The 11,795-nt window shown below is 43.6% G+C and overlaps 2 protein-coding genes across 5 annotated transcripts; both read right to left on the reverse strand.

The window, feature by feature from the left end:
* Nucleotides 1-308: 308 nt before the first annotated feature.
* On the reverse strand, nucleotides 309-2,694 carry LOC136443964 (mRNA export factor GLE1-like). Of its 4 annotated transcripts, none has more exons than XM_066441350.1 (3): nucleotides 2,497-2,694; nucleotides 1,110-1,232; nucleotides 309-488 (listed from the first exon to the last, which is right to left on the reverse strand). In XM_066441350.1, the coding sequence occupies exons 1-3, from the start codon at nucleotides 2,557-2,559 to the stop codon at nucleotides 324-326; spliced, it is 351 nt and encodes a 116-aa protein (XP_066297447.1). In that variant the 5' UTR covers nucleotides 2,560-2,694; the 3' UTR covers nucleotides 309-323. The 4 variants fall into 4 exon arrangements, 3 of the variants coding, with proteins under 3 accessions (XP_066297447.1, XP_066297446.1, XP_066297445.1); XM_066441349.1 differs by lacking the exon at nucleotides 2,497-2,694 and adding an exon at nucleotides 1,726-1,807; XM_066441348.1 differs by lacking the exon at nucleotides 2,497-2,694 and adding an exon at nucleotides 1,580-1,661.
* A 475-nt stretch (nucleotides 2,695-3,169) lies between these two features.
* On the reverse strand, nucleotides 3,170-11,430 carry LOC136443829 (uncharacterized). The gene is made up of 11 exons (XM_066441196.1): nucleotides 11,224-11,430; nucleotides 9,565-9,747; nucleotides 8,570-8,690; nucleotides 7,339-7,463; nucleotides 6,739-6,891; nucleotides 6,151-6,277; nucleotides 5,562-5,674; nucleotides 4,972-5,103; nucleotides 4,402-4,515; nucleotides 3,853-3,890; nucleotides 3,170-3,435 (listed from the first exon to the last, which is right to left on the reverse strand). The coding sequence occupies exons 1-11, from the start codon at nucleotides 11,248-11,250 to the stop codon at nucleotides 3,339-3,341; spliced, it is 1,230 nt and encodes a 409-aa protein (XP_066297293.1). The 5' UTR covers nucleotides 11,251-11,430; the 3' UTR covers nucleotides 3,170-3,338.
* Nucleotides 11,431-11,795: the final 365 nt, after the last annotated feature.

Raw genomic sequence — 11,795 nt, forward strand, 5'->3', positions numbered from 1 at the left:
ACATGCTTCATTTAAGAGAAATCCGAGAATTTGAGTGTCTTTAAATGGCTTATTTTTGCATGTTTGTTCATTTTTAAGAGATGACATGGACCAATGGATACTAAGGTCTTAAGATGTTTAATTTCCGATATATGATTTATCAAAATTTGACATTCCTCTTTGTCCTTGAATAATTTATCATAATCAGACAAAGAAATCCCCCAAATTTGTCCAAATGAATGAAGACTGAAGATAGAGGTTTAAAGGTGAAAGGTTGAGGTTTAAAGGTGATAGGTTGAGGTTTAAAGGTGAGATGTTGAGGATTAAAGGTCAAAGGTTGAGGATTAAAGGCGAAAGGTTGAGGTGACTGCTGGTTGGCCGACCTTGTCTCCCTGGTCATGGGACTTGTGTTGAATGTGCAGCAGTTCTCTCTCCCGATTGGCCGCCTCCAGAGCCAGCTGGGCGTCTCGGGTTTCCTTCTTTTGTTTCTCCACTTTGCTCTGCAGCTCCTACAGTGACAGAATGGATGGATGAATATTGAACGAATGAACTTTATCACTCACAATCATACATGGTATTACATGATGCGTCTCATGTCTGCGCACTCTACCTCTAACCACATCTGGTTCAAATTCTGTGGAGCCAGCGGCCCGAGTTCAGACGCGGGCTTGGACTCGACTGGAAAAGATTTTAATTGTCCTATCGAATGGTGATGTAAAGCTGGCGGCTCTGTGTATGAGGGAGCGTCAAAACCTCTGCATGTAAAGGAATTCAGCACACTTAGAAGAGTAGGGGTGACGGGGTTTGCTTGGCCAAAAATGTGTGATTGGTAGCAAGGCCACATTGCAATAGTCATTTACTTTGTCTAATAGCTAATGAAATTTACACGACACTAATTATACCGCAAGGCTAATCATTTCCTACATTATAGAACTAGAAATTATCAATAACTATACATTCACAGCAAATTCATGAGACTGAAAATATGCATCTTTGAATCGTTTCAACTTCGATTACTTAAACAATGCGAAAACATCCTTTCCCCTTCTGCCTCCTGACAAAATCCTGACAGAAAATAAACTAAATTCGAGTATTTTGACAGGCGTGTGAAAAGAAAAAAGGATTTGTACCATTTTCTCCTGCTGGAACTGAGACTTGAGGTCGTCCAGGTCTCTCTGCAGCTGCTGTCTGTGTTTGGACTCCTCGTAAATCTTCTCCTGTAGCAGCGTCTTCTCTGTCTCTAAGGAGTTCACCTGAGGTAAAGACAGTAAAACTTAAGTCTTCTCCTGTAGCAGCGTCTTCTCTGTCTCTAAGGAGTTCACCTGAGGTAAAGACAGTAAAACTTAAGTCTTCTCCTGAAGCACCGTCTTCTCTGTCTCTAAGGAGTTCATCTGAGGTAAAGACAGTAAAACTTAAGTCTTCTCCTGAAGCAGCGTCTTCTCTGTCTCTAAGGAATTCACCTAAGGCAAAGATTTAAAACACATCAAAACAAATAAGTCTTCTTCAGAATCTGTAGCAGCATCCTCCGTCTGCGTGTGCGCTCCCTCCCTCCCTCTCTCCATCCCTCCCTTCTCTCCCCATCACTCCATCCCTCCCTCACCTCCTCCTGTAGACTGTGCAGCCTCTCCAGCTGGACCTGTGTTTCCGACACCTGGGTGCTCATCTCGCGGCCCCGTGTGCGTTCCCTCCCTCCCTCCCTTCCTCCCTCCATCCCTCCCTTACTCATTCCCTCCATCCTTCCCTCACCTCCTCCTGTAGACTGTGCAGCCTCTCCAGTTGGACCTGTGTTTCCGACACCTGGGCGCTCATCTCCCTGCCCCGTGTGCGTTCCCTCCCTCCCTCCCTCCCTCCCTCCCTCCCTCCATCCCTCCCTCTATCCCTCCCTCCCTTACTCCTCCATCCATCCCTCTCACCTCCTCCCGTAGACTATGCAGCCTCTCCAGTTGGACCTGCGTTTCCGACACCTGGGTGCTCATCTCCCTGCCGCATGTGCATTCCCTCCCTCCCTCTCTCCATCCCTCCCTCTATTCCTCCCTCCCCCTCACTCCTTCATTCCCTCACCTCCTCCTGCAGACTGTGCAGCCTCTCCAGCTGGACCTGTGTTTCCGACACCTGGGTGCTCATCTCTCTGCCGCGTGTGCATTCCCTCCCTCCCTCTCTCCCTCCCTCTCTCCATCCCTCTCTCCATCCCTCCCTCCCTCCCTTACTCCTCCATCCCTCCCTCTCTCACCTCCTCCTGCAGACTGTGCAGCCTCTCCAGCTGGACCTGTGTTTCCGACACCTGGGTGCTCATCTCCCTGCCCCGTGTGCGCTCCCTCCCTCCCTCCCTCCCTTCCTCCTTCTATCCCTCCCTTACTCTCCCTTCCCTCCCTCCCTCCCTCACCTCCTCCTGCAGACTGTGCAGCCTCCCCAGCTGGACCTGTGTGTGTTTCTGACACCTGGGTGCTCATCTCCCTGCCCTGTGTGTGCTCCCTCCCTCTCTCCATCCCTCCCTCATTCCCTCCATCCTTCCCTCACCTCCTCCTGCAGACTGTGCAGCCTCTCCAGTTGCACCTGTGTTTCCGACACCTGGGCACTCATCTCGCGGCCCCGTGTGCGCTCCCTCTGCAGATCTCCCCGCGTGTCCTGCAGCTGCCGCTGAAGATGCTCGTTTTCACTCTGCAGCTCTGATATCTGGATATTCAGCCTAGGGTACAGGGTTTATAAATTACCAATGGATACAACACAGGGCTCGAAATAGTGGGTGCATGTGCACCCAGTGCACCCAATTTTGGAGCTGTGCACCTAATTTTTGACTGTGGGTGCACTGGTGCACCCAAATATTTTTGTACGGTTTGATGTGTAAAGGTATCACTGCACACTAGTAGACAGCATATTCTTGACATCTAAATGCAAGAAAATAATAAAATTTTTGTTGTAGTACTTGTTTAAGATTTTGATGTTAGAATTTGAGTTAATTTGGATTTTAAAAGCTTCAAAACTGCGTGCCGCGATCGCATGCCAAACGCGCATGAAGAGGAACAGTTAGGTTTGTCATTAGATTTTGCTTACAATACATTTGTAGTTACATTCTACTTTATTTAATGTGGTGCACCCAAAAATTTTTTGGTGCACCCAATTTTTTAGGTTGGGTGCACCAGTGCACCTATTCCCAAAACTGAATTTCGAGCCCTGTCAACAGGTAAAGAACTTCAAGGCAATGAGAGGGCAGACTTCACCCCCTTACCCTGGTACTACTCCAGAACCCTTCTAGTCCCCCAGATAAAAATGGCAGTACTAAAGAATCCGATGTACAAGAAATGTATGGTAAGACGTTGTCTATTAAGGATCTTAGGAACAAACACACACATTATATACATTCAGTTCTGTTGACGTTTATTTCCCTTATTCCTCCTGAACCACTCCTTAAATATGAAAATATTTTCACTCTGCATCTCTGATATCTGGATGTTCAGCCTAGGGAGGAACGCAGAAAAACAAATGTTTGAAAACAACAGGACCAGAAAAATGACTCTCATTGAAGGGAATGTACTAAAGGGAACAATATCTAAACAGCACACACCTTGATTGAAAATGCCTAATCCCATTTTCCAAAATTCTGCTCTTAAAGACTAGGACTTAAGAAAAATATAAGTCAGATCAGTAATAATCAGTACTGGAACTGCGTTTCTCCTTTGCTTCCAAACACATTTTGGTGTATAGGGTCAGTGCCTATCTGTGTTAAACTTTCTGTTTCCAGTATGTATACCATTTTTGAACCCCCAACCGACAAGGCAAACACTACCTAGACCATTGCACCTGTGTTCAATGTCTATTCAAAAAGGCCAGCAATTCCTATACATCATAACACGCCTTGAAAAGTGACCGACCCACCTTCTTTGTGCACCTTCCCCTGATGAAGCTAAACTCTCCTGTGGAGAAAAAGCAGACTGTATGTTGGTATATTTACTGACAACAATGTCTACCATCCAGAATGCTGTGGCATTAGGAAGAATCCTTGTTAACATGACAAAAGCATAAACATTCACAAAGTCAGTTGCTGTTATACCAAGTTGATAAACAAAACTGTTGGCAAAACAGAATGATTATCAGTTTTGTGGGACTTACAATGAGATAAAACATTATCTATACTGATCAGTTGAGGTCAATTCTCCTGTTATTGATAAAGAATTGTCTGAATTAAGGAATTACGAAACAAAAAGAAAGTACATTTTCAATAACGATAACACTTTTGAAGTAATAAACTTGTACTACATTTTGCTTACTCTTCTCACAATACAGTAACGAATAGTACAAATCTTTTTTAGAAAACAAACTTGCTGGTGAAAAGCTTCCAAGAAAAGTTTAATTTAATGCAGTTTTATCAAAGACCTTCCATTTCCATCAAGTCCATAATACAGTTACTGTAACAATGTAAGTTACCTTTTGTGTAACAGCTTGTCTTTCTCTCTCTTTCACTGCTTCCAGGTCCTTCTTTGCGAACTCCAGTCTCATCTCGAGCGCCCGTTTCTCGTCTTCTAATGTCCGACAGGACGCCTGTTGTTGTGAATAAACAGTCAGGACATCAAGGAACACAGTTAAGTGAAAATTGAAGGAAATTAGTAAAAAGTAAATTGAATACAAAATTAGGTGTATATGGCATGCTCTCTTGGGTTTTGGATCAAATATATGGAGCAGTCAAAATCTAACACAAAAGAGTAAAAAGATTTGAACAGATTTTCCAATCAATTATGTCACAAATACATCCTCAACTATGGGTTTACAGTTCTGAAACACATCTTATGTACATACATGTAGTGAATAGAAAATTCATAATCATTAAAAAATGAAAGCATCATCATCATCATCCACAGGTCTCTGCATCTGCAGTCATTGAAACGTCCTGCAGCTGCATTCAGTCTTTCTTCACCTTTTTCCACTTATCATAATATTAGCGTACATTTTGGAAAAGTTCTGATTATTTTTTGGAAATCTAAGTCAGGAAAACCGTACTTGTGAATCGCTGAGTTCCCTCTTGCTCTTGTCCAGTTGTTGTCGGAGGTTCTGTGTGCTCTCGTCGAGCGATGACACCTGCCTGTCAAGTTTGCTCCTGTCTTCTCTCTGCTCCAGCTGGAGTCTGGACACCTGGGGAAGTGTAAGTTTGAAAGTGAAAGTTTAATTCGAAGGGAATCTAGATAAATAGCCTGCCACGGGTGCTTTCAAACATTGTTAAAACCCTCTTTGATTTTGAGGAAAATTGAGCATCTCACTTTCAAAAAGAAATCCCACAAATTTCATTTAGGGCTCTTTATTTGAACCTCATCTCTAATTACATGTCTTACAAAAGAACAAAATAATTCTTATCACAGACTATAGATTATTCCAAATGCATCTAAATATGCGGTGGTTTAATGTTCACGGTTTTTGCATTAACCTCTACAACTAAACACCACAGCAAAAATGCCAGTTCTGTCTTCTGCCAATTTAGATCTTGTTTCAACCACAAACTAAAAATTACTGCAAACTGTAAATTTTCTCCCTACTGCGAAACTAAGATTGCTGCAAATTTAAACGCATTACAGAAATTTGACAAAGAACCAGACCTCCTTCTGCAGCGCGTCTCTCTCCTGCTCAACTCGGTGGAACCTGGCCTGAAGCTGATCCAGATCCTCTTGTAAGTCTTCCCGCGCAGTTTCCAGCTCGGCTGTTAGTTTGGCTACGGGGAAACATTTTTGGTGATCATTTAATCCATATTCAAAGATACACAAGCTAGGGGAAATTCTCCAGCACAATAAACTAGGTCCTGTAAAAACTGTACATAGCATCTGCAATTATTGGTAACAAGAAAATGCAAATCTAGTCAACACGAAGAAATTGCGTATCAAATTCAAAAAAGGTAAAGGCAAAAGTAGTCCCGTAGCCTTTGTTAGGCCGTACGGGCAGTGGGTTGTTCCACTGTGTCTACTAGGGCACAGTATTTGAAGGCATTTGACCGTCTTTTACCTCCCCAACCAAAGTCACTACCCATTTACACATGGATGAAGTGAGGAAGTCCCAAGAACACAACATCTGGAAATGTCAGGAGTCGAACTGTTCACCTCTCAATCTCATGTCCTCCAGACTAGCTAGTCAGCCATTCGACCCAGACAAGTAAAAGTATCATTGAAGTAAAAGAATATCTTAAGAACACACCTGCATCAAGACTATCCTGGTCCATCTTAAACTCCTGAGACTTAAACAGCTGACTCCTGGCGAGGCCAAGTTCCTCCTCCAACTCATCCTTGGACCTGCTCAGCTCGTGCAGCTCGTGGTCGTGTACCTGTGGGAGATGCAGTTTTTACGTAAATCAACAGGGGGCACTCATGTATGGACAGGCTCAACTCGCGCAGCTCGTGTACCTGTGGGAGATGCAGTTTTTACGTAAATCAACAGGGGGCACACATGTATGGGCCGGCTCAACTCGTGCAGCTCATAGTCATGAACGTGTTATAGATGCAGTTTCAATATAAATCCCTAGGGGGCACACATACTGATTTACAGAAATCACTACATTTATCTTCTCCCCATTTCCCTTTTTGACATTATCTCAATGCAGTCTCAATCCCAATTCGCTGAGACCTAGTTGTCTTTTGTGTAGCTCTCTTCGAACTTCCTCACATACTGTCTCCATTTTTCCCTTCCAATTTCAATTCTACCATTCTTTGTCCACTGTATTCTTGAATCTTCAATCTATCATTCTCAATACTACAAATCTTATTAGGTCCAAGAAGACATCTTGACCTTTGTGAGGCTCTCCTTGACCCTCATCATGTTCTCCCTCTGCTGTTTGAGCTCCTCCTCGTGGTCCGCCCGTTCCCTCTCCAGCAGCTGTCTCAGCTGGTCCACGTCTGCACTGCTGTTCACTAGCTGCGGCGGTCTCTTCTCTGCTGCAGTCTGAGAAAAGGTAAAGGGTAGGTAAAGCTAGTCCCATAGCCCTTCTCAAAAGTCTCTGGGGTCGTAGGAGCAGTGGGTTCTTATCCACTGTGTCTAGGGCACAGTATAGGAAGGTGGAGCCCATCCCTCTCCTTCCACTACTCTTTACCTCCCCAACCGAGGTCAGGTACCCATTTTTACACCTAGGTGTGCACAGCATTGGTGGCATACTGAGACATGCAAATAGAATAGAACTGAAGACAGGAAATGAGATAACCCATTCTGGGATTTTTCTGAGACCTCTGACCTAACTTCCGGTTTGTGTCCTTTACTGGGAACGGCCACCTTCTGTCAGTCTGATATGTACTAAACACTTAGTCTACATTGTACCAAGAAAAGAATTAGATGAAGGTGTAAAACAAACTTATCACAATTAGCCTGGCTCTGCAGGCCATTTGCTGGGCTCACCTCGAGTTCATCCATTAGCCTGGCTCTCTCTACCAGCAGGTAGGCCACCTGCTCACTTAGCCCGGACTCAGCCACCTGCTGCAGGCCCTCCTGTTGTAACATCTCTCGTACTTCTGCTATGGCATCTGTAGAAATAAACAAGACTTAGCCTGGCTTTACAGACACCCCCTAAAGGCCCTCTTGTTGTAATATCATTTGCCATTTACTGTTACGATTGCTGTGCACTAAAATTTCATTGACACTATGGATGCCAACTGTGCCACAAGTTGTCACAAAATCAAGATGAAGCCATTTGAAATTTGTCCCACAAAATTTGGGCAATGATATTTCAGAGGTTCAGAAGTTCAATTTAAACAAGGGCAGCATATGCACCCTCCCCCCCAAACTCCTAGATTTCTTACCCATTCTGTACATACTATACAGATGAACAGAGAGGAGAAAAATTCAGAGCTGGCCTGTTCTGACCAGAAAAAGGCAAGCAGCCTTCAATACATGTACATTCATGTGCCCCAGACATTGATTTTCATAATAATCATGATATTGAACTGTTTGTCAGCCTTCTGTCCAAGGTGCAAAGTTACATTCACAGATTCATATCTATATCATAGAATGTTTACAGTTACAAAAGACTGGGGTGTGGCAAAGACAATGACATAATCAATATGTGCTTAGTAACTGAATCATTATTGATTGAATGATAATATACACACCTTTCACAAAAGTTTGGAAACTCAATTTTGGTATATCTCTGTTGTTGCTTCATCAAAATTATATCTCATTAACGAAACGCTTCATGAAGATAACCCCTTTAATGCTATGACCTACAATCATTAGTAACATGGCTGCTTATGCGAGGGGGTCACCAAAAAAATATTCAGTCATAATTCTAGTTGCAGTTACCAGGCAACAGAGGTCATGGTAGACCAAGGAAATCTTTAATAGAGTCAGCTGCAGCTGCTTCAGGAATGACATCAAAGTGTGCGATCTCACCATTATGGACTAGCCTGGAGTCCAGCCTTCTTTAAGCTTTAGTCCGCTACGCCTTGGCGAGGAGCGGAGCTTGGGTAGCGGACTAAAGCTAAGAAGGCTGCAGTGGACTCCAGGCTAGTATAGACAGAGCTGCCCATCCCTGCTGCAGTATATACGTAATGAAATACAGGATACTGCAGCATATATATACTAAAGCTACTAGTAATCTTATGGCTGTTACTCAATCGTAAGTCAAACTCACCGCACTCCACCTTGCGCTGTTCCAGTTCGTTGCGTAGAATCTCGTTCTCGGCCTCGAACTCGCTGGTGAGCGCCTCTCTCTCCTCCGACAGACTCCGGATGTGCTCCACATAGTTCTCCACCTGGGGCACACAAGGTTTTTTATTGGTCAGAAATAACCAATCACAGTGGCAGCCTTTCTAGTGCTGAATTGATGCAGGGTTTACAGGTCTCACAAAATACACAACATATATAATATCTTATCCACACTTGCACTTTGTGGAACTGTCGTAAGGGTCTGGGCGGCTGCCGTTCGGCGCCACCAGGTGGTTACATATACTACGACCATCCCCAACTGAAGTCAGGTACCCATTTACACCTGGGTAGAGTGAGGAAAGTCGTGTAAAGTGCCTTTCTCAAGGGCACAAGATCGGTGACATGACAGGATTCAAACCCAGGACCACTTGGTTCTGAGCCGAAAGCTCTGCCGTTGTGCCACACGACCCCACAAGGTCTGTCACTCACTCAGGTCTACATGCTCTCGAGGGGAGCATAGCACTTGGGCAGATGGTTTTCCATATTACTAGTACTGGTCTGTCCCTGGCTGCCTACCAGACAGTGGTGAAGTTTAGGCCCCAACAGTCTTATTCTAATCTGTCAGATTTAAACTACTGTGTAATGTTGAACTGGAAGATCCTCTACCTTACTAACCTTATGTTTTAGGACATTTCAAATCCTTGAAGACATCTCACTTTTGAAAGAAATGTAAGTAAGGTGCATTACTCTCATCTTAACAGTGGCCCCCTTTAAGACACCTAAAATCCTTAATGACATCTGACCTCATTAAGGCATCTCATGCTTTCAAGACATCTAACTACCTATAAGACATTTCACCTTGTCTACGACATCTTATTTCCTTTAACACATTTCCTTCCTTAAAAACGTCTAATACTTTAAGATATCTCACTTCCTTAAAGACATCTACTCGCGATTGTAAAATCCTTTAAGACACCTGACCTCCTTCATTTCCTCGGCCTGCTGCAGCTTGAGGTCCTGGATGTCGGCGAGGGCGGACTTCAGGCTGACCTCTGACCTCTGGTACAGGCGCCAGACGTGGCGAAGCTTCAGCTCATCGTCCACAGTCGGGTCCAGCCCGTCGTCATGGAGACGCCGCCCGATCTCCTCCAGCTCTCCGCCGTCCTAAATAAACAAACAAACGTGATGAAGAACATGGTGTAAAATTACAGTAAATACAAAAATGTTTAATTAAATTTGCTGTGGTATTATGTTCGAGGTTTTCGTGATAAACTCTTTGCCAAGAACTTAAAACCACTGTGAACACTCCATTCTTTCCCTACTGCGAAATTAAAACCACGCAAACTTGAATGCATTTTACAGTAGTTTACAAATGATAAAGTTAAACAACTAGTACATCATCACCTGTCAACCTTTTGGGTAACCGTCTGTCATTTTTCTCAGGGCTGTACTGAGAGGTTCTACTTCGTAAGACAGCTATGTTTCCCTGCTGCAGCATGAAGGGTACAGTCTACGCTGGAATCCAGAGCACATTGTACCGGCGCGCGCCCCAAGCTTTCCCTGGGCGTACGGCTAGCGGAGCTTGTGGGCTATCGGAGAGCGGGGTGGGGTACATTGTCGGGGCCAGTGGCAGGGTAGGCCCGGGGGAAGCTCGGGGCGTGCACTGGTACAATGTGCTCTGGATTCCAGGGTAGGTACACTCCAAAACATGACTGAGTTTATGAAAGGAGGTTGGTTTATGTCATCCCTCCTCACAGTTCTTGAATAGAGTAGTAATTCTTAAAAAAACACATCACGTTTGGGACTGTGACTGCATTCTATAGCTGTTGCTTAATTTCAAGACTTGTAACAGTTGCCAGATGAGATACATAATAGCTGAAAGCATGTCTAACTTGCAGGTAATTTTATATCTAAAGAAGTATTTCTAGCCCTGTAACACTGCAAGTAATGCACTACAGCTATGTACTCAGAATTGGTATGTTTGCAACTTTTGGGAGCCATTAGAATTCAGAAAACATTTGGATAACGTCTAATTCTAAGTTGTTGTATTTTTAAATGGCAACACAAATAAATACACTACCACTGGGCTAAATGAACTAGAATAATAATTCAGGTGTACCCCAGGTGAGTAATAATGGAAACCTGTATGTTAGTTTGGAGTCTCTTGAGAAAACTCTTTGTTACATAAATCCATGTCTATAGGGGTGAAACAATAGCCGTGAAAACAACCGGATTTTGCAGGAAGGTCACAAAAAGGTCGATTGGAAAATTCTACAAATAAAAAAGCGGTGCAGCTGGCTTGGATCAGTCGTTTGCGAAAATAGGACCATGAAATTTTTTGGGCGGCGCCGTTAAATTTCTTTTTATTTCGTGAGCTGAACTTTGACATACCTTGCGACAGGTGTAAGTTGTCAAATATTCATAAGCCTGTGTAAAAACTGCAAAACTGGTAAAATTATCATCAATGATGGTAAAATACCACCCTAAACACTGTATATACACTTGTAATTCCTGTAGGTACATATAAAGATATATATACACTTCAGCGATATCGTTGAAGTTCCCAAATCTTACAGGTGGTCATCTGATATATTGGGTACGCTATGCCCCCCTCCCCCTTTACTAAAAACTATCACTTACCGTGTCTAAAACCACGGGTTTCGCCATGTTGTTGGACGTTTTTTCCTGCTAGAACGCTGCTAGGATGTTTCTTCTGTCTTGTGTAAGTCTGTTTCCATGGTTTCCGTCCGTTTCGGGTACATTTTGAAGGTTTACATGGTTGTTGTAGTGGTTAGGTAGTCCAGTACACTTTGTTTGGGCGGATCACCGACACCACGCGCAACGTCACAGGTCAAAGGTTACATTCCTGAAATACCCTCAACTATCTTTTGTTAGATCTCAGACAAGTATGTTGCTTTTAGTTACGCAAATGTGTGGGTTTATTTATTGAACGAGTGAACCGTTTTTGTCTGAAGCGAACCACTACAAAGCCGTACTATTTTGTTGACTAGCGGATGCACACTGTCTCATCCGGTCTTGGACCGAACCATGGCGCGTCGTAGGGAAGCTCGGTTTGAAAAAGAATAAACGTAACAGCTCAGTAATATCGACTAGGATAAGAAAAATACAAAATGATATTTCAGATAAAAGCAACATATAGAAGAAGAAATAAACTGAATGTTGCTCCTGTATCATGAACGCAAAACGTATTA

The sequence above is a fragment of the Branchiostoma lanceolatum genome, chromosome 10 (genome assembly GCF_035083965.1).
Source record: "Branchiostoma lanceolatum isolate klBraLanc5 chromosome 10, klBraLanc5.hap2, whole genome shotgun sequence".
NCBI classification, from domain to species: Eukaryota; Metazoa; Chordata; class Leptocardii; order Amphioxiformes; family Branchiostomatidae; genus Branchiostoma; species Branchiostoma lanceolatum.

Excerpts from the sequence above, each read along its gene's own strand:
- LOC136443964 (XM_066441350.1), bottom strand. The coding sequence starts at position 2,559 with ATGAGTGCCCAGGTGTCGGAAACACAGGTGCAACTGGAGAGGCTGCAC. Across the intron at positions 1,233-2,496 it reads TGCACAGTCTGCAGGAGGAG|GTGAACTCCTTAGAGACAGA; the intron begins GTGAGGGAAGGA and ends TCTTTACCTCAG. Across the intron at positions 489-1,109 it reads AGTTCCAGCAGGAGAAAATG|GAGCTGCAGAGCAAAGTGGA; the intron begins GTACAAATCCTT and ends CTGTCACTGTAG.
- LOC136443829 (XM_066441196.1), bottom strand. The coding sequence starts at position 11,250 with ATGGCGAAACCCGTGGTTTTAGACACG. Across the intron at positions 8,691-9,564 it reads AGGCCGAGGAAATGAAGGAG|GTGGAGAACTATGTGGAGCA; the intron begins GTCAGGTGTCTT and ends TGTGTGCCCCAG. Across the intron at positions 3,891-4,401 it reads GACAAGCTGTTACACAAAAG|GAGAGTTTAGCTTCATCAGG; the intron begins GTAACTTACATT and ends TTTTCTCCACAG.